This window comes from Geotrypetes seraphini, chromosome 10 (genome assembly GCF_902459505.1).
Source record: "Geotrypetes seraphini chromosome 10, aGeoSer1.1, whole genome shotgun sequence".
In the NCBI taxonomy this organism is placed as follows: Eukaryota; Metazoa; Chordata; class Amphibia; order Gymnophiona; family Dermophiidae; genus Geotrypetes; species Geotrypetes seraphini.
Window position 1 is genome coordinate 121,364,782 of NC_047093.1, and position 22,216 is coordinate 121,386,997.

Here is a 22,216-nt window from a genome sequence, read left to right on the forward strand (position 1 = left end):
CCCGCAAGCTTTGCTTTGAAGAATGCTGGTGTAGAAGGATTGAGATTGAAATAGACACTAGAAAATGACATGGGATTATTTCCCGCGGTTATCCACGGGGACAAGAACGGTGATGAATTTTGTCACCGTGTCATTCTCTGCCGTGCAACTTGAAACGTACTCACTGCAGTTCTTTGTGACCCACCATTGCCCCAGGCAAAAATAATATACAATCTGCTTTAATTGAAACCAGTCAAGTCCCATCCTCTTTCCCTTTATTTTTCTGTCTCCAGCAGATGATTGGCAAAAAAGACCCATTCAGCTAGACAGTCTAGTTTTTGAAGCTGAGGTTCTTGGGATCAATCTTTCCTAGAGTTAGGCCATGAACAGAGGCTTTTTAGTTGGGCTGGATACAGCTTCCACTCTAGGGGGATGCTAGATGGGCTGTTTGCCGTTGACACAACCCCTTCTCTATCTCCTCCTCTTTTTCCCTCTCTGGTTTGGCTTAGGATGAGCAGGAATTGAATGAAGGACACAGCCATGTCAAGTCAACTGCAATAAAGTTTTTTTTCTACACATCTGACTCGCTTGACTTCCTTTCTCCTCACTTCTTCATTATCCGTGAGGTTGACTGCTGCTTCCTTATCCATTAGGGCCATTTAGGTTTTCCAAAGAGGGTATGCACATGAGGTTTAAAAGAACAAAGGCAGCAACAGCAGGGCAGTGTCAGATGGTAGGCTTGGGAGAGCTTTGTAATTTCTCCAGTACAACAGTGAGTCTGAGTGGGGGGCCTAGTTGAGCTAAGCTGAGCATGGTAAGCACTGCAAAGCCTGCAGTCCTTGCCACATGTACTATTTCACAGACGGGAAGCTTTTCCAGAGAGCTGGTACAAGTGCAGGGGATTGCTCTCCACAGTGCACAGCTGTCTCATCTCACATAGTGGATAATTATTTTGATGAGAAGAATTGTACCTTATGTGTTTGGTTGAGCCTCCCGTTGAAAGGAAGGTTCAGTTGGATCTGTCAGTTCAGAACTCCCTCAGTTAGTCTTTCTGTTGATGTAGATATACTGGAAAGGTGAGACTGTGTAGGACTCTTGAGGTGATATCAGCAAATTCGTGATTCTCTATTTCCTTCTGCTGATAGGGGAGCATTGAACCCAGCGGTCTGGGTTGGTCTGGCAGGACTCAAGGGAGGAAAACTAGCAAGGAAGACTACATTTCTCATTTTTTGGTGTATATTGTGAACTCTCTAGCAGCATGAGGATGTGGGCAAGGCGAAAGTAATCAAGACACTATAAATATATAAAAAGCTGATGAAATTTGAAAATAGTCTTTCCTTCGCCCCCTAATTTGTGGAAGAAGTAAGGAAGTCAAGGGGTTGGGACTTGATATCCCGCTTTTTCTGTGTGTGGTTACAACCAAAGCGTTTTACTTATTTTAGACAGGTCCTTATTTTGTACCCGGGGCAATGAAGTGTTAAGTGAGGTAGGAATTGAACTCGCAGCCTCAGGGTATAACTGAACAGATGTGCTTTTATTCTCTTTAATAACTCTCCTTCAGCTTTTGAAGACTGCGTAGCTCTTCTAAGATAATGACCAACCCCTCGCTACCCGGCCTTTTGGTCCTAATTTGCCCTCTTTTTTTTGTCTTTTTAGTATCTGGGATATTTTGGGGATGCCAAAAACAGATACCAGCGTCTATATGTGAAGTTCCTGGAGAATATCAACAAAAAGGATTATGTGAGGGTCTGTTCGAAGAAGCCCTGGCATCGACCCCTACAGGCTATGAGGTAAGGTGGTTCAGTGTTGTTTTCTTTCCCCCACATTCACTGATGTTCAGAGCTGCCAGATCGTACTCTTAGCTGTGGCAATAATTTAAGCATTGTTTCAATTCAGATGGAGTTTGCGCAAGGGGAGAGAAATAAAGCCTTTGGTATAGGACCACCTGCTTCCTACTGCCCAGTATTCCTGTCTCAATCGCTGTAGGAGTGGAATAAAGTTTATTCATTCTTTCCCAGTTGTGGGTAATACTGTAGGTGTCGGAGACATATCTGTTGGAACATTTCTTTTCCTTTTCAATTCTGTTCATATGTTCAGAATAAGTAGAGAAATTCTGAAACTGAAGAAGGAAGTTGTAGACGGCTATCAAATTAATACACAACCGCAAAAAATGTGACCCTGTTACACCGCTCTTGATCGAGTCACATTGGCTCCCTATTGCCCATCGCATTACTTTTAAAATCTTACTTTTAGTTTTTAAAACATTGACTACAAATGAACCCCAATTCATCAATAGATTACTCATTCCACATAGTACATCACATCACGCTCTTTAAGATCCACTGATCAAAAACTTCTAACAGTTCATTGGAACTCGTCGCACTGACATTTTTTCTGTAATAACCCCACAATTATGGAATCGTTTGCCCCAGTATCTTAGAGTAGAAAATGATCTGAAACAGTTTGAAAGCAGCTTAAAGAGTTTCCTTTTTAACCCTTTCAGGACCAAGGGACATATTTGTCCCCTAACTTTAAAATCCTATAAATTTTGATTGGGATAGTCTACAGTTCTAAATTTGATATGTACGGATTCCATATGATACTGCCTTTATGTAAACAAACTGGTTCCGACATTCATTCATTAGCGTCGTTGCCAGATTGACGAGAAGATTCACTTGCCACACTGTCCATAAGCCAGAAGTGTGATTTTTTTTAAAAAAAAAATAATGATATTTCACAAAAAAAATCAATTTTTTGGCATCTGCAAGCCCTTTTTACCATAAAAATGTCATCAAAACCACAAAAATTGGCCTACGATCCTTATGGTCCTGAAAGGGTTAAAGATGCGTTTAATATGTGAGCTTAATTAAGGATTATTATTACATTTTTTCTTTTTTACCTTTTTATTTCCCCTATCTGTTGTATTTTTACCATTTATGTTTTCTTTAATATATACGATTGTAGTTCTACCCTTTCTTTCCTCGTGTGTCTGTTAGTTTTGTATGACTTTATTTATTATTCTGTATGATAATGTGTTAAATTTTATGCATCCTTTTATAATTAATCTGATGTATCTATTTTTTATCTGTAAATCGCTTAGCAAATTAAATTAAGCGATTCAATAAGTCAACAATAAACTTGAAACTTAAACTAGTTAAAACTTTTGATTGGCTGCTGGTCTTATTCTACTCTCCATGAGTGGTTCTCGTTACGGGAGGAAGGAACAGAGAGGATTTTTCAAAGACTCCATTCCCCAGCTGGAAAAATAACAGTGGCAATAAGAAAAAATGCAGGCAATAGGAAACTCTTGTATTGATGAAAATTCACAAACATTTCTAAGAAAGTTGTAGAAAATATGCTGCAAATACCTAGATTAAGCTCAGGTTTTCAAACTGCCTAATTATCCCTTCATTTTATGTTTGATGCTGATGGTTAAAAAGAAGGGTGACTTTTGTGTTTCTATCTGTTTTGTAGAAGGAGACTTTGAAATTAAGCTCTTGACTTTGTGCATTCTTTAGGAGACAGAGTCAACCTAAGACACCCATAGGTAAAAATCCAATCATATTGAAACCAGAAAAACCTGAAAAGAATGAAAAAACAGAGAAGGTGGAGAAAATGGAGACAACCGAGAAAGGAGAAAAGACTGAGAAAATATTGAAGCCTGAGAGGCCAACCAAAGTGGAGAGGTTGACAAAGTTAGAAAAAGCGGAGAAGCCAGAGAGGCCGATCAAGGTCGAAAATTTGGAAAACATAGAAAAACTGGCTAAAATGGACATCGTAGAGAAGCCAGAAAAACTGGCTAAAGCAGAGATTTTAGAAAAGCCAGAGAAACCAGTCAAAGTAGAGATTGTAGAGAAGCCAGAGAAACCAATCAAAGTGGAAATTGTAGAGAAGCCAGAGAAACCAGTCAAAGAGGAAATTGTAGAGAAGTTGGAGAAACCAGCCAAAGTTGACATCATAGAGAAGCCAGAGAAACCAGCCAGCGTGGACATTGTAGAGAAACCAGAAAGGCCACCTAAATTGGAAAGAATAGAGAAGCCTGAGAGGCCTATTAAAATTGAGAAAATAGAAAAACCAGAGAGGCCTACTAAGGATGAGAGAATAGAAAAACCAGAGAGAACAGCCAAGGTTGAAAGCATAGAAAAAACAGAAAGACCAGCCAAGACTGAGAGGCTGGAGAAACCAGAAAGGCCTACTAAGGTTGAAAGAATGGAGAGGCTGGCTAAAGCGGAGAGAATGGAGCGGCCGGCTAAAGCGGAGAGAATGGAGCGGCCGGCTAAAGCGGAGAGAATGGAGCGGCCGGCCAAAGCGGAGAGAATGGAGCGGCCGGCCAAAGCGGAGAGAATGGAGCGGCCGGCCAAAGCGGAGAGAATGGAGCGGCCGGCCAAAGCGGAGAGAATGGAGCGGCCGGCCAAAGCGGAGAGAATGGAGCGGTCGGCCAAAGCGGAGAGAATGGAGCGGCCGGCCAAAGCGGAGAGAATGGAGCGGCCGGCCAAAGCGGAGAGAATGGAGCGGCCGGCCAAAGCGGAGAGAATGGAGCGGCCGGCCAAAGCGGAGAGAATGGAGCGGCCGGCCAAAGCGGAGAGAATGGAGCGGCCGGCCAAAGCGGAGAGAATGGAGCGGCCGGCTAAAGCGGAGAGAATGGAGCGGCCGGCTAAGACGGAGAGAATGGAAAAACCAGAAAGGCCAGCCAAAATAGAAAAACTAGAACGGTCAGAGAGAGCTACAAAAGCAGAGAGGTCCTTTAAGGTGGAAAAAGCAGAGAAACCAGAAAGGATTTCCAAGCTAGAAAAACCGGTGAGAGGTGAAAAAATGGTGAGGGTGAAAAAGACGGAGAAAATGGAGACCCCTCCGAAGCCCACACCAAAGCCCAGACAGAAGCAGGCAAAGACCAAGGCAGAACCTCCTCCAAAAAAGCGGAAAAGGTGGTTGAAGGAGGTGGCGTCTTCATCCGATTCAGATTCGTCACCTGACCGGCAGAGTGAGGAAGGTGAGAGTTGTTTTTTTCTCTCCCCAGTTTTGTGGTCTAGCTTCCCATGTTGGTTCTCATTTGACCTATGAAATCATTAGAGTGTGATGGGGAGGTGCTTGTCATGTGGGAGATGGCTTTGTATTTCTAGGGTCTGAATTAAAATATTCTCTTGACTGACCAAGGAAGAGGGCAAATGCAATTAGATTTTCAGGAAGAACCACCTTCTTGGAACGGATAACGTAAAATCGTCATTTTAAGTTGTGAGAATAGCTGGTTTCTTTGTCACTCTTATTGTCTTAAAATTGTATATAGTCCTGGAGAAAATGTTTCTTTTTTGACTTCCAGAGCGGGTGCCTGTGGGCCGGGTACTCAACACACGTGCCATGAAGGAGATGTACCGGAGTTACGTGGAAATGCTTGTGAGCTCCGCCTTAGACCCAGATATGATCCAGGCCTTGGAGGACACAAGTGGTATGTTTGTGTTTGAGCTGAGCCAAGAATTTTATTTAATTTATTTTAGGTATTTATATACCGCCTATCAAGGTTATCTAAGCGGTTTACAATCAGCTACTCAAGCATTTTCCCCTATCTGTCCCAGTGGGCTGACAATCTATCTAACGTACTTGGGGCATTGGAGGATTAAGTTCCAAGGAGCAGCGTGGGGTTTAAACCCAGAACCTCAGGGTGCTGAGGCCACTCCCCTCCATGTGTACTGGCACAGACTCCATCCATCCTGTCATTTTCTTCAGTGTTTTTTCGTGAAGTTTTATGGTTTTATGGTTGTCTTGGTTGTTGGGAAGTATATTAAGAGCAGCGGCACTTAATTTGGCTGGTTTAGCTGGCAACTGTGGGGCATTGCTGGAAGGTTCTTGTTCTAATCAGTATCCAACAGTGTGTTCAAGTCCAGTTTGGACATTTTCCTTTGTCTTCTCTATGTCAGTGTGGAGTTGGTATGTTCTTAGTCAGTCTAGTGAGTTTCTGCTTGGCTATTCGTCAGACTGATTGTAGATGGGACTGCACAGTCCACTTGTACTACAGCCAAAAGTCAATGTGTTCTCAGTCTCCACCTGCTGGCAGAGGAGTGTAAACTCATTCGTTCTGTGCCGGTCTGGAGGGACTAAAAGAAAGAACCTAATTTCTCTGTGCTCTCCCTTACAGATGAGCTTTACCTACCCCCCATGAGAAAACTAGATGCCATTTTGAACGAACACAAAAAGAAAGTGTTAAAGAAGCTGACTCTAACATCTTCCATTCAGGTAGGATTAAGGAACTGCAGCAGGAGGTAGGAGGTTCGGTGGGAAAATCTCCCACACACTGAGAAACATGTATGCTGCTGTCTCTCACCTAAACTGGGCTAGGTTAGAGACCTGGATTGGTCTTCCTTTGCCCCAGTTTAAGTGCATGTGAACTTTTTGGTTTTCTGCTCTTGCTTGATGTATAGCTTAGAATGGGTTTGGGATTCAATCTTAAACCCAGTCATACATACGAGGGGCGCTCAATAATTTATCTACCTCAGTAGGAAAGAAAAGCATTTTCAACAAATGTTTGTTTTATTTTTTAATATAGTCCACTTATAGCTCCATACACTTCATCCACTTTTCCTGCAATGACGTTAACCCCTATGAAAAGAATTCTTCTGCTTGACCTTCAAACCAGGACGTCACAGCTTCCTTGACGTCTTCATCACTTGGAAACCACTGTCCACGGAGAGATTTCTTCAAAACTCAGAACAGGAAATAATCCGAGGGAGTCAGGTCAGGGCTATAGGGTGGATGGTTCAGCTGCTGAAACCCACATTCTCGGATGGCAGCCTGTGATTGTCATGAAGAAACAGCATGCCTGCTGTGAGATTTCCTAATCTTTTCTCCTTGATTGACTCATTGTGTTGGGCATAGCTCTCCCCGGTTATGATTGTCTTTTGTGACATGAACTCCAGAAGCAAAAGTCCTTCATCATCCCAGAAGACAGTTGATGTGACTTTGCCTGCAGATTTTTCTGTCTTGAACTTTTTTGAGGTGGGGGATGACTTGCGCTTCCACTGCATTGACTCCATTTTGGACTCAGGATCTCTGTGATAGACCCAAATCTTATCTCCAGTCACTAAACGATGAAAAAAATTCACTTGGTCCTCACGGAGCATCTCCAAGTTCTCCTGACAGCCCTGGCGTCAGCATTCTTGGAATTCATCTTGCACTAACCTTGGACATGCCCAACTTTTCATGAATTATTTTCCACTGTACCTGCTGAGAAGCCCATTTCTTCAGCTATTCGGGAAACTTTAATTCGACTGTGTGACAAAATTAAATCCTCGACTTTCTTGTACTTTTCTGTGGAAGTTGCTTCCACAGGCCATCCAGTGTGAGGGTCATCTTCAATGAACTCTCTATCCCTCTTAAACTGCTTGCTCCAAAATTTTACTTTGTAGGATGATAGGGAAGACTCACCATAAACTGCAGTCCTGCGTTCATGGATCTCCTTTGCCTTTTTCCCTTATGTGAGAAATTTTATCACTGAACGATGCTCCAAATCCAGCAGTTTCTTACTTGATTCGCACGAAGACTCTCCTGACATCCTGTCTCTTGGAATGTTAGACTCGCACTGAGACATGTCACAGCATGCACAGACTTGTTTCAGCACGATTGCTACTGTCTTTCATACTCGGATAAATTGTTGAACGCCCCTCGTACTTTGCTGTCTCTCTGTAAACCTTGGTTATAACTGACTGAAGATAATCAAATGAAAATGATTAATGAAGACACACATTTAGACAGCAAATACTGTCTGAAAGCACTTGCAATAAGAGATTGACCTGCTCGTGGTCCTCCTGTGATAAGAGGGAGTGGGACCACAGTGAAATCCATTTGGGGAGGAGGTGTGTTATACTTTTTTTTTCCATCTTGGCAGGAGGCGCTTCACACGTTCCCACAGCTCCACATGGAGCCGGGAGAGTCGACAGTAAAAATGAAGCCAGGAGGCGAACCGTACAACAGAAAAACACTGAACAAGTTGAAAAAGAATGTACCTAAACCACAGGTGAGAGACGGGGTTTGGTACCTGACACTTTGCACATTATTGTCAAAAAAAAAAAAAAAAAAAGGCCATTCCAAAATTTGACTCCCCAGTATGGAAAACTCTAGTTTTGCACAAGTATCCACTGCCAAATTTAACACCTTAGAATTTCATAATCATGGTGTTTCCAATAACCCAGTCACATAGCCAGACTTAATTTTTTTGGGGGGGCGTCTCCCGTCCTATCAGCAGATGACTCTGCACCTACCCTCTGCGTGCATGCTAGGCTGCCAGTGGAAGACCTTGGAGACTCCTGCCAGTCACAGCATTTGGCAGGGGGTGGGCAGGCCATCTGTGGGGCTCCGCCCCTGCAATATCTTCATCAGGGCCTTTTAGTATGCAGAACCACGTGGATTTATCTTTTGTCCCAGCTTTTCTTCGGCAAACTTCACCGAGGCTTCCTTGTCCAGAATCCGATAAAGATCCCACTTCAACTCTCTTATTTTGTAATTGTGGGCCATGCAGGAACCGAGAGGTGTCTACTGTCTTTGAATGTACACCATTTCAATAGCCTTCAGGCTTGGGTACAGTGGGTGATTTCTGTTTGTGGAGGGCTCACAATTTAAACAAAAATGGGGGAGAGAGTGGGATTTGGACCTGGGTCCTTGGTGTGAAGTTCACCACACTAGCCGCCCATCTGTTTATCTCGGCGCACTCCTTACCACCCATCTTGCCCCCGTCTAATATCTCCATTCGACCCCTCAGCTATAGGATAGGCTGCATTATAGAAAAACATTTGCTCTGATTTGTGCTTATTAGATGCTTCATAAGTATTTAGTATGTATTTATACATCTCTCTTATTTGAATGTCAGCGCTGTTAAGTATATTTTTGAAACTGTTTCATGGTAGTCCTATTAATAGGTTTCAGTTTACCTCATTCACTGTATTTATGTTTATATTTGGTCTTTTTTACTACTGTAAGTCTTACGTTGAATGACGCCTGCTGTACCCGCCTTGGATGAATCGCTTTGTAAAGGCAGTTAATAAATGCCAGTAAATAAATAATTTATCAAGAGGAGCATGCTGTACAATTTTAATGTCTCGGAACCTTCCGGCAGCCTACCGTGCCCTTACATTAAGGCTAGAAATGGCAGGACTGGGAACCTCCGACTCTCCTACCCATGTAGTACATCAAAGGATACAAATCGTGCTACGTGACTAAGGGGGAATCGGAGGTCCCCTTCTGCATGCTGTGCTATTTGGTTCAGTGTAAAGTCCAGAACCAGCCCTGCATTTATACAGAAATTGAAACTATCATTTGCATTTCTTTCAGATAAAATGATGATTGAAAATATAGTGATTTTTTGTTTGTTTGTTTCTTCTAGGAATTTAAAGTTGAAACTGAGAAATCCCTTTTTTACTCTCTGTATCATTCCTTACATCACTACAAGTTTCATACTTTCCTACGCTGCAAAGAAGAGGTGAGTTTATGCTACACACCCACACACCTAAGTGTCTTCTGTCTCCTTCCCTGCCTCCAAAAACTTTGAATCTGCCAATAGTGGCCTGACGAACTAAGATAGTCAAGCGTCTGATGGCAGTGACGAAGAGAGATGTCTTCCCAGAGAGAGGCCTTGGACACAAGTCTTCATTCCAGAGAGAGGCCTTGGACACAAGTCTTCATTCTTAAAATCTCAGCAAATAGCAAAACCATATTGGAGTGATGTGATTTGGGAAGAGGAGGAGGAAGGGTGTGAGCAGGAATGGGTGGGACAGGGGTGAGGAGTCCCAGAGGCTTGATGTTGTCAGACCAAAATTTCAGGGGTGATTAGACCCAGAAAGTTCAAGCTGTCAAAATCAATCTACTTGGTTAGTAGCGATTGGTTCAGAGAGCGCCAGGATAGTGAAACCAAAATAAATTAATTGGAGGTAGCCCAGAAAGGTAGCCAGGCATGCCACGCAGTAAATTTAGAAAACAGCGATTAAAACTGAACTAGTCAACTGCACATCTCTTGGCTGGGTGTGATGTGCTCCATAGACACAGTAAGGTAGCGTGGCTTATCCACCCTTCATCCTGCTGTGCTAGAAAGACAAGCTGATCACCTCTCTAGGAGGACTGTGAAGAAGCTGTGCCTACCTGAGACAGATGTCGTGCTAAAGGAGGAAACCACAAGAAGGGCATTAATAACATAACGTTACTACCAAGTGATTATTCCATGCTTTTCAGTAGCAACAGACAAATAGGATGTCATGGCATATAGTTAAAGGGAACGGTTAATCTGCTGGCTGTGGGTTAGGGCTTGAAGGCTATATCAGCAAGGTAGGTTTTCAGTCTGCTTTAAAACAAGGGAAGGGGCTTGGCGGACATACTTGGGTCATTTATTCCAGGCATAGGGGGCAGCTAGATGAAAGGAACGAAGTCTGGAATTTTGCAGTGGAGGAGATCCAGGATCCAGTAGTTTTCAGCGGGTCAGAAGGTGTGATGGTGGAATGTGAACTTTGGCTTCTCAAGTTCCTACCTCCTTACCACTAAGAAATGCAATCAGAGACCAGGAAAATAAGACAGATTTATATTCCACACTAATCAATAGATTCACGGTGGATGACTAATTGTTGTTGTGACCCACCCTGAATCTACTGATTAGTGTGGAATATAAATCTGTCTTATTTTCCTGTATGATCATTTTAGCAAACAGGTATTTCTTAAAGCCATGATAATTCACCAATCAGGTTACTGGCCCACAGTTAAATAACTACTTCCTAATAAAACATGTTTTTAAATTAAGGCAAAAGGATATATAGTTCTGATTGTACCTGATAGCAACCGGGAGAAGATTTCAAAGTTCAGTTCCTTTTCCACGCAGTGTAAGTTGCTCCTGTCTTTTTTCAGCCTACAAATAGTTCAGCTTCGGAGTGAGGGATCCTAGAAGGGACACAGATTGTTATAAAGTCTTTCATATAGCTACAACTAAGGCCTTAGATCTTAAACATGCAGACCAAGATCTTGCATTCAATCCCAGCTAGAAGTCACTTGATTGTACCATTTTCATCCAGAATCAATTTAGCCACTGAGTTCGGGATGGCCTCTGATCTCTGCATTTGTTTCTTAGGAAGACCCACAAAAACATTACAGTAATCAACAATGGTAAAAAAAAAAAAAAAAACCAACCAAACAACCCAAAGATTGCACCAGCCTGCAAAACTGAGAGAACTCAAGATAGTTCTTCAGCCTCCTCAGTAAACTCAATTTATTTAAAAAAAAAAAAAATCTGAATTATATTATTTATGTGCAGATCGATAGTTAACCAGGAGTCCAAAATAACACCCGATAATTGGATGATTAAGTTTAGCAGAATTTCCTTTGATTCAACGGAGGCATAACTTGGGAAATCTGAATGACATCTACTCAAAAACCTCATTCATTAGCCTGGCATAAAGGGACATAATAAAACGTTGTCATCCGCATAAGAAAAATAACAAACATTTAAAGAGCAAAGCACCTTAACCAAATCAGTCATGTACACGTGAAATAAAATGGGAGACCCTTGTGGAACCCAGGTTCCATTTATCGGGTAATAATCCTTGCCTATTAACCCAAACATTTTAAGTCCATACTCTTCCGATTTATTCAGTAAACAATCGTGATGAACTAAATCAAACACAGCAGACAAATCCAGTTAAAAACTTGAGTCCCTTTTCTCCAGCAATCGCATTTCAGTTAAGAGAGGAGCCAAGACAGTTTTTACATTGGATCCAATAGCTGATGAACATCTAAATACTCTTGTAATTGTTCAGCAACTATCACATCAGTAATTATAATTTTAGTGAAAGTAGGCCATTGAGCTAATCATAAAACCTTCTGAGCATACCGCGATGTCACCTCTGCATATTACACCATATGAACTGGCAAGGGGAAGCTCTCTTTGGCATCGCACAGACTTGCAGGAAATCAGAGACAGTGAAACTGTACCCAGTACACAACAGACTTGGAGGGAAACTGGCCTGGAAGTGCAAATATTATATTCAAAAAGCAGCTGTTTCCAGCACGCTTGGCTCTTTTTGCTCTGGACAAAAGACTTGGATCACAGCCAAAGGGTTCCTCCCTCCTTCAGATTTTTCATGCCAGAAATTGGGATCCTGTGGGTTACAAAGCAAGGATATTTTTTTTTCTTTTAAACTTTATTGAAAAGATTATTGTAACACAATACAGAATAGTATTCATACAATCCTATCAAACATAAACTAAGCTCCCCCTTCCTCCCCCCAACATTTAGGAATAAAATAATTTGTAAAATGGGTAACGATGGAGCTGAGATTCCCAGCATCATATAATCTTATCGTTCTGTTACAGTATCTTCTCTCTTATTTTGGCGTTTTCAAGCCTGGCAAATGTCCCAGATTTTATCAAAAATGAACAAGATGTCCATTTCAAACCACTGTAAAGGAATACAAATATTAAAGGTGAAATCTGTAATGTCAACGGAAAGTTCCTGTTGTTTCAGGCTCATCCTTCCTCTGTTTTAGGAGGGTGCTGGATTGATTAACACTTTCCTTCAGCTTGGAGGCATTACAGGTGTTCACCAGTGGCTTGTTTTGCTCTGCTGGATGGCTGAAATTATGTCGGGTCATCTGCTTTCCCCTAAGAATAATCCTAAATGATGGTGGCTCAAGGACAAATCAGAAGGAATGAAATATTGTAGGCTTCCAGCTGTACTGAGAACTGATATATCTACCTATCAGGCCTTTCCTTTGGGTCTCATAGATCAGTCTAGAAGTCCACAGGTCCCGGACCGATCTATTTTGATTAAAGGAAAGAAAATTATCAAGTAAGACGTAATTTTTTCCTTTCTGATCTCCAGGAACTGTTCTGTAAGCAGAATATGTCAAAGGGGAACCTGTAAGGGAAAATAGAATGCGACCCTAAGAGGTCGGCACACAAGATGGGGTGCTGTACTGAACTTTGCTACTGGTGTGATGATTTTCAGACCCTCGTATGCTTCCAGAGTTCTGCTTTCCCCGAGAGGGACCAGCAGAATCGCTAAGTATGCGTGCCTCAGGAGTTTCTTTTTAATTCCTTATTCTTTGCCAGGATGGCCCTTTCTCTGGCACTGGGTGGGGGGGCTTTTCCGGCAGGTAACCATCTATTTATCCTTTTAAAATTGTCCCCCTAATGTTATGAGGCTGTTGTGCTCATGTTGTCTTGTCTTCCCCCTTTCCACAGACGGATGCGATAGAAGAGCAGAGCGATGACCTGGGACAGGAAGAGGTCGTCCAGCAATGCATGAGGAACCAGCCGTGGTTGGAGAAACTCTTTGACTCCTTCACTGACCTCCTCACGCAGGCACAAACCAAGTGCGCCTGATGCAAAACGCAGAAAGGCAAAATGACAAAGACAAAGACAACGAAGGGGCCCCCACTCCCCCCGCCTTTATCTGGGGCCTAGTGGGCGTTAGCTGTTCGGGCACCGGTGGCTGGAAGGGATGTGAGGCAAAGCATGGAATGCTGACGCCAGTGCGTGATTTTACGGGCATTTTCTTCTCCTGTTCCTCACCCCTGCCCCACCCATTCCTGTGACCGTGGAGTTACATGGAACGATCATAACGATTGCTTAACTCCCTCTTGTCTCTCTCGCTCACACCCTTCCTCCTCCTCTTCCCAAACCATCACATCAGCAGAGTCTCATCCAGTTGCTGGGTCTCTCGTGATTTTTCTTGTTTTAAATCCTCTCAGATGCAACAGATTTCCTTGTTCTGCTGTGATCTGCTACTGCAGGAAGCAGGTTGAAATGTCCTAAGAAACTGTACTATTTATTCAGAAACAAAGGGTGTGTGTGTGTGTGTGAATGAATACCTACCTGAAAGGGAAAGTGGGGGAGAGAGAGAGAGAGAAGGCAGCAGTTAATTTTGGATTAACAAGGCTTTCTAGATCTGAAACTGCTTGTGGACATATGAAATACTTCTCCCAGCTCTCAATACCAGCACAGGGTCCTGTTTTTGAAAATCTTTCCCTATTGTCTGTCTTTTTTTTTCTCCCGCTTGTAACTATCCAGCATTCAATAAAATGCTTCATGTGGAAATATTTGCCCAATGTGAGCTGCTGATTGCTGATACCGGGTGTGCTTTTGTGTCCGCCCCACTGTCAAGCTTGTCCCCTGCCTCCACTCAGAGCCTGGAGAGAGAGAGAGAGGTTTCAGCTGGAAGAAAGTGGGAGAAATCTGGAATAAGCAGAAGTAAGAAAGAATGCCAGAGGTTTGGGCGTTAGGACTGATTTTGCTGTTATGCTTAGTTACCAAGAAGGAACCTCTTCTGTGTGAATGTGAGAGAGAGATTGGAGCTGGTAGACTGTGACTGTACTTTCACATCTGTCCTCTGAGCAAAGAGAGGGACTTAATGCAGAACAGAACAAGGCCAGAAATGTTTTGTTCTTTGCAGGATTTGAAAGAGGTCCTTCAAGTCAGATTGTTTGAGTCCAGCGCTCTCTTCCCCCCCCCCCCCCCCGCTTTCCATCCCTAGAGGAAAGTATTGTTAATCCAAAATCAACTGGCATGCAAGTCCCGTCACCAGGGGCAAAGTGTTTTTGCCTGGCAGGCTTTGGGAGACTGTCGTGCCCAAGTGCTTTACAGCATGTCTCACGCTCGCTGACATTTTCTTTAAATGCCTCGAAAGACGCAGGAGGAGAGGGTAGACTGAAATTTGCGAAAAAAAATGGAACTGAGAGGTTTCCAGCCATAACTGTTGAACGTGTATTTATTTTACCAGCTGCATCAAACTCGTCGGACCTCCTCCTACAGGAGGGCAGCACGTGGTGCTAGCTCTGAGGGAGGAGTAGCCAACGTGCACTGCACATATACTGTCCAGAAATCATGTTTCACAATAACCTAAAACCTGGACTAGCCATGGAAGGGAGGGCACTTGGCCTTTTCAAACTCAGCCCAGTGTCTGTAGGATTTGGGGTTCTCTTGAAAGTTGGGAACATCCTAGAGCCATCTTGCCTTCCCCCTTGTTCCTCGAGGGGATGAAAGTGGGATGGATCGATCCAAAGTTATCTGCCTCGACTTGAGCACGTGCCAGTGTTCCCTCATCTGAGAGCATTAAGTCTCTCTTTAGATCTTCTCCTTGGCCTCAGTTCCTGAAGTTTATAAGTATTTTGTGGACACCAATATATGAAGATATTGTATCTGTGTTGTTTTTAATTTTTTTTTTTTTTTTTTGGGGGGGGTCAGCTTTTTGTGGCAGAGACTTACTCGCTGGCATAGTATTTCATGCATCTCCAGACTCTTGACAAAGAGGGGGAGCAGGGGGTAAGAATGACTGTGCAGGGCATTTGCAGTGTGTGGCTTCCTTTGTGAATCCCCCATTAACCAGGCTGATGGTGATGAGATGCCAGATGTAATTTTCTTAGGTTATGCATTTCTAAAATTTAATCTTCTTAGATGATATTATACCACTCTCCTTTGTTTTTCCTTGCATTAATATGAAAAGACTGCTATGAAAAAAGGACTACATTTAAATTTCTGGTCCCAGTTTAAAGGGATCACCATACATTTCACTCCCCTCCCCTCCCCAAAAGGAAAAGATAGCAAAACCCGGACAAGATGACTTCTATTGCAAAGCAAACTTGGGCTTGGTTGTGTATCTGTTTTATTGGTTGTTTTTTTTTTTTTTTTTTTTAATTAAAAGCTTTTTATTGTACATATTGTATAGGAAGACGCAATGTCTCTGTACCATAATGTATTTGAGTATAACTGAGCAATGAGGAGGTGGAGGAAATGGGCCTGCTTGTGAATCGTTCAGTTTGACTGGACTTTAATTAGTGCTTTGGACTGGGGGGAAAAGAAGCAGAATGAAAAGTTGTGGCTTGATAAGCGTGCTTTACCAGTGCAGTGTATTGGCTCCCCCACCTCCTGTTTTGGCTACTGAAATTTTACCTGTTTTTAAACATACAAAAAAAAAAACAAACCTAACCTTGTTCTGTTTCCTTTCTTTTTCTTTTTTAACCTCATATCATTGCCATCGTCTTCCAACATAACTTGCCTCCTGCGTTTAACTAGGGTTAGAGAAGCTCATGGGATGGAAACCCACCTCCAAGTCCCATCTGAGGAGTGAAAGCCAGATAGAGCAACAGGGCGAGATCTCGCTCTGCACTTGCTGAAAGACTTGTGACTCAGTCCCACATGGATGTTGCTTCTGTTCCTCAGACCTCTTGTGCGTCAGTAGTCGGCTACCGTCCTCGCACCGTCACTCTGTCTTTACTTTTTGGTAGGGCAGAAATCCATTGGCGAGAGTGGCAATCCATTAGTTTTCAGCAGGCGGTATCTGTAGGAGATTTGACGCTGAAACCGCTCCCCCTTTTTATGCTGAGTTATTTATTAATGGGACAGTCGAGGCCCTGGAGGATGGACGTCAGTGGGACTCTTTGGCTCCCCTCCCCTCATGAGTCTCAGAGTGTGGTGCATCTTGGGGTTTAGTTCAGAGCCATTGTAATGTGTTTGTGATAACCTGGAGTAGCCTCCATGCCCTCTCCCTCTGTTTTGAGGGTAGAACAGTGCCCAACCCTAGCTTGACTAGTCTTCCATCATCGGCTGCATCTTGCAGAGCTGTTGCCAGCCTGATGAAGTACAGCTGATGAATTTCAGGCATTGGATCAGGCACCCGACTTCCTTCGTGCCTGGGCAGAGTCTGCTTCGGTACCCTTTCCGCTGCATAGCAAGTTCCCTGATAAGAAATGTGAAAACACTCTAATTTGTCAGTTAAACAAACTATAGCAGATGCCACCAATGATCGCTGAAGGGCACACTCCATCAACTGAGGTCTGGTATCGCAGTCTGTCTTGCGTCTTTCCTCCCCGATCCTGTCAAAAATGCGGTGCTGTAATGCTTTGGGCTCCCAGCCTTTGAAACCAGAGGGAGTACAGCTGAGCTTGATGACTCGGGGACAAGGGAGGGCTAGATGGGGTTGGTTTCTATGTGTAATGAAATTGTTTGCAGTTCAGACACAGAGGACTTGTGACGCTGACCCAACTACTTAGGTCAATAGTGTTTGTGGTGCTGTGGAAGTCATTCGCTTTCACAATTCCTGATAAGTAAATGACAGGCTTCACTCAGGTGGACGTCTTCTATCTGTATTTCTGTGTTACTCTTGTAACACCTGCCTTCTGTATGTTTGGGTGTGAGCTGAGTGGTAGTTTTAGCCCTAATGTGCTCCACTCTAGGGCCCTAAAAAGTGCTGACGGGAACAGGGGAAGTTAGTACAGACAGACTCGGATGATTTTACCAGCTTGTAACAAGTGATATCCTGTTTGTAGCCTGGAGGAGTGGTCTAATGTTAAGAGCACTAGCAAAGCCCAGTTCAAATCAAACAAAACAGAAGGAAAATCCCCCCCCCGATGTGTGGCATCTTCATATTCTTCACCCATGTGATGATCTACTGTGAGCGGTATTGACGATCTCTTTAGAATCAAGATTGATAAGACTCCCGAAGAAGACACCTTTGTGTGTCGAAACACTGGCAGTGTCGGCATTAATTTAGAGTCATATTTTGCTGCTAATAAATTAACTTTTATCAAAGACTGTGTCCCCATGTGGAGGTTATCTTTCAGTCTTCAGCTTGTGTGAAATTTAAGTCGTTTAATCTTTCACTGCCTCGGGTGCAAACTTCTATTATGAACAGGGGAATTCCTAGTGGACCTGAATGTAATTGATGATCAAATCCAAAATCCCTTCACTTCCCCCTTCCTGTTGACATACATGCAGCCGTGTTCACATGTTAAAGCACATGCCCGGTAGTCTTCATCTAAAGTTGAAAAGCCTAGCTGCAGAGCGAAGTTAGTAGGGAAGGGATATTGGATTTGGTCATATTTTTTTCCAGTAGGAAGATGTGTGGCATACACTAGGAATTTTTCTGCCCACAGAGGGCACACACAGTTTGTACCTGAGGCAATGAAGGGGGAAGTGATTTGCTCAGGATACAAGGAGCTGCCATCTCTTTTCATATTCTCTTGAAAAATACTGATCCTGATGTGAGAGGGTGAGGGGGGGATTAATAATAGAATGCATTTTGTCTAAAAGCAGAGGGATACCATTGCTCTGTAAGCTGACCACGACGTTGCAACAAAAAGACGTCGGATAATGGGTCATGAAAAGCATGATTTTCTGAGGCTTTTCTCCCATTCTCTGTTAATTAGGGGGTAGGTGGTCCGTACATCTGGCTCGCTGTGTGGTGTTGCCAGTATAAGGGCTTAGTATGCAGCTGTACATTGGAAGAGAGTGGTAGTAAGGGAGGCATGGGTTGCCAGTGGTGAAACTCTAGGGTCCTTAGCTAAATTCTTCTGTTCCGTGTTATGGAAAGCAGGACTTGGTATTAAACTATTTAAAGCTGTTTGGGTTTAAACCTAGCTCTCTGGGTGCCTTTTTGAAGTACTCACTATGAAATCGTAAGACATTGATGACTCGTGCTAATCGTGGCTGGTTTGTAGAACTGAAGAACAAACACCGCCAAGGGCCTTCCAAGTCAGGAATAATGAAAAGGAGTTTTGTTGTAGGACCCAACCAGGGCTGTGTTCGGGGGCTCATCCAATAGTAAGAAATGTGAACTTCTTCTGTAAATAAAACGGAGAGAAAATCAGGGTGATAAAATGTAAAGCTAGTAATGAGGTTCTTCTAAATAGTTTGTAGAAACTTTGCTGAGCGGTGCAGAAGGAAACAACTAGGTGGACGGAATGATTCTGTGTATGTCTCATTTGTAATTTACAAATATTCTAGCAGGAAGGGAAGAAAGTCAGGAGTGTTGGGGGAAAAATTAGAAATCTGCAAATGTAACCGAACTAGAAGTAAAACCTTTTCTTGTAGACGATGCCTGACCACTCTCCACGTCTCCAGCAGACGATTCCTACTTTGATTTAAACAGAAAAAGTGCCAAGTGATGGACTGCAGGCCAAAATCCCCAAGTCTCTGGTTAGAGAAGTTCACCTCATCCTCGGCATCTTTTGAGATGGAGGCCTCTTAAAGAGCTTCTGAGAGCTCTGGTCTCCCATCCCCTGCGTACAGGTCACACATTTTCTGTAGCCCGAATGGGTCTGATGAGAAATGCCCAAAGTCTGTGACGTTTTTTTTCTTTTCTTTCGGTTCACTGCCTGTGTGTGTCTGTACTAGGCTTGTCAAAGCTGCTGTGTTTTGTCAAATGACTTCCTTTCGGACCCCCCCCCCCCCTAACAGCAGGCTTTCTAGGATCTTTGTGGCTTGGGAAATGGGTTATCATAATTCTGGAAGCATGTTTGGTTTTTATTTACCCTTGATGGAACTGTGGTCATATATATTTCCAAAGCAGCAGGATGTTCTCTGCTTTACCTGGGCCTGCACAGGGTTAGTTTGATGGCGTTATCAAAAGGCTTCCCCCTTTTTGTGTCTGATGGGGAAAAGGGCTTGTCGTACATCTGGCCCTAAGCTGTACCTGCCAACACCCCGTTCTTTCAGCTATCAATAGGTTTTGCCAAGTACTTCGAAAAAGACACCATCTGTAGGGTTGTAACAAAGGGTTGCATTTGTCTCCCATGTTTTCACATGCTTCTTTGTTTTCTTCATGTCCTAGAACATGCAGATGGCCTCCGATTAACGTAGGCTTCCCCGTCCACTACAGGCGGTCCTAGGCAAACCTTGCAGTCTCCCGAGGCAGCCTGAAATCCAAACCGATCTGGCGAACCGTCGAGGAAAGTGCTTAGTTAGCCTTTGTTGTATGTGTTTGCTTTCCACGCCCAAAGTTGATAGCAGGTATGGAAAAAAAGTGCATTCCCTGCCGTATCTCGCCACCGCCATATTGTAGACAGATGACCACAGATGTGGAGAGTTGCAAAATGTGATGGTGTGCGCCGTCGGAAACACTCCAGGGACGAAACCCAGCATCACTGTGTAAGAACCAGGTGTATAAATTATTTAAATAATAGTAATAATTCTAATAATACACAGGGAATCTGCAAACAGGGAAAGTCTAGTGTTCATGCTGTTTTGGGGGAGAGGGGATGTCTGTGGGAGTTTTTTCCTCCTCCCCTCCTCCCAAATTCATGGTAGTTTGATTAGAAAACATGCAAGGTTTGGGTTGATGGCATCCTAGAAAAATTAATGAGAATTTTTTTTTTCCATGCTACCAAATTTATTACAGAACTAACCCCCCACCCCAATTTCCCGTGTCGTCCCGTCCCCAGCCCTTTTTATGTGTTCTAACCTAGACTCTCTTTTCTACGATGTGTGCTATGTGTAACTTGTTCCTGCCTCAAAGGTATTGTTACAATATTTGAATTTGTGTTCCTGTATGGATGTTATTATATATTTTTTATTGTTTATTAGTGTCTGACAATGTTTTTTCTCTCAATATGTACAACTCACATTGTATACTGTGTACACAAAATGAAAAAAGAAAAAAAAAACACTTTTCTTTGCAACCCCCGCCGTGGCTGAGTTTTGTTTGTGTGAGGGATAAGGAGGGCGGTGGTTCTTTTTCTTACTGGTTTTCTATTTGTTGGGGGAAGGAGGTCACTAGTCCATTAAACAATTTTGGATTGATTCCCTAGTCACCTTCCATTGACTTTCCGATCAGTTTTTGCTGCTAAATTGGTCCCATTCTCCTCAGAGCTGATGCACAATGCTCTTGTCGGCCCAGGGACCAGTTGGGGCATCTCGTGGTGGGGGGGCCATCCCCATCTAGGCTTGGTTACTAATTTGCAATGGACCTGTTACTAAACTTGAACAGACCTTTCAATACTGATAGCTACGACCACTACTGAAAGGGTAAAGGGGATGGTGCTTGATACACTGCTTTTTCTCTGCGGTTGCAAGCAAAGCGATTTATTTATTTTGATTTATATCCCGTCCTCCCAGTAGCTCAGAACGGGTTAGAAGCCAACATTCACAATGGAAAACATTTTGGACAGTTCAAAGACTATACAGCAACTTAAGTACAGGAGAGTGTAGAAAGGAGGGGGAATATAAGGGGGTCAAGGGGTAATTTGCAGTTAAAAATTCAGTTGAAGAGGAGGGTCTTTCCAGAAAGTCATCGGAGAGTTTTGTAGTCTGATTTGGGGGGGGGGGGGGGAGTTGGTTCCAGAGATGGGGGATGAAGTGGCTGTAGGAGCGTTTGCGGGCGGTTTCTGACAGGAGAGACCTTCCTGGGGGGATACATAGGCGTTTCTCCGTGTCAGAGCGGAGGAGGCGGGTGGGGTTGTATTTTAGACAGGTACTTAATTTGTAACTGGGGCAGTGAAATGTTAAGGGACTTGCCCAGTCACAAGGAGCTGTATTGGGAATCGAACTCGTGACTTCAGGGTGCTGAGGCTTAATTGTGCATTAAGTACATAGATTTTAATCCTCCTTCCAGCACTGACTGAAATAACAGTTCTCTCATCATTCTATAAACTTTGTATCATAAGAACATAAAAGTTGATATACTGGGACAAAGCGAAGGTCCATCAAGCTCAGTATCCTGTTTCAAACAATGGCAAACCCAGGTCCCAAGTACCAGGCAGAAACCCCAAAAGTAACAACATTCCAGAGCTGAGATTGTGATGTCATAATGCCTCATTCCACCAATGCCTAAGAGCCAACCTCGTCAGTGATGTAACAATGGTTTCATTGTCCTATACAATACTTGGCTCACATAAAAGCTGGCATACTGGGACAGACCGAAAGTCCATCAAATTCCAGTATCCTGTTTCCAACAGTGGCCAACCCAGCTCCCAAGTACCAGGCAGGAACCCCAAAAGTAACAACATTCCAGAGCTGAGATTGTGATGTCATAATGCCTCATTCCACCAATGCCTAAGATCCAACCTCATCAGTGATGTCACAATGATTGAATTGAATCAGGTTGGGCAGACTAGATGGACCATGCAGATCTTTATCTGCCATCATCTATGTTACAGTGGCTCGATTGTCCTAGATTTGGTTCACTTAAGAACTGCCATACTGGGACAGAGCGACGGTCCTGTTTCCAACAGTGGCCAATCTAGGTCACAGGTACCTGGCAAGATACCAAAAGAGTAAAACAGGTTTTTACAAGTCTATCTTAACAATGGCTTATGGATTTTTCTTTTAGGAAATTAGCCAAACCTGGTTTAAACCCCACTAAGCTGTTTTCACCACATTCTCTGGCAACAAATTCCAGAGTTTAATAAACATAAAAATCCATTTATTTACCACCATGCCTTTCAGTTCTAAGTGGTTTACAAAGGAGTAAAGAAAACTACAAACACAGTAGATTATAAGCTCA

The 22,216-nt window shown here is 43.2% G+C and overlaps 1 protein-coding gene across 1 annotated transcript in view; it reads left to right on the plus strand.

Moving 5' to 3' along the window:
- Positions 1 to 20,393, plus strand: part of PRR12 (proline rich 12) — a 43,441-nt gene extending 23,048 nt beyond the window's left edge. Inside the window, exons 8-14 of the mRNA XM_033960153.1 lie at positions 1,636 to 1,769; positions 3,498 to 4,969; positions 5,297 to 5,422; positions 6,110 to 6,207; positions 7,856 to 7,984; positions 9,347 to 9,442; positions 13,183 to 20,393. Coding sequence (XP_033816044.1) covers positions 1,636 to 1,769; positions 3,498 to 4,969; positions 5,297 to 5,422; positions 6,110 to 6,207; positions 7,856 to 7,984; positions 9,347 to 9,442; positions 13,183 to 13,323 — 2,196 coding nt within the window. The 3' untranslated portion in view covers positions 13,324 to 20,393. The remainder of the gene's footprint in view (positions 1 to 1,635; positions 1,770 to 3,497; positions 4,970 to 5,296; positions 5,423 to 6,109; positions 6,208 to 7,855; positions 7,985 to 9,346; positions 9,443 to 13,182) is intronic.
- The last annotated feature ends 1,823 nt before the right edge of the window (positions 20,394 to 22,216 follow it).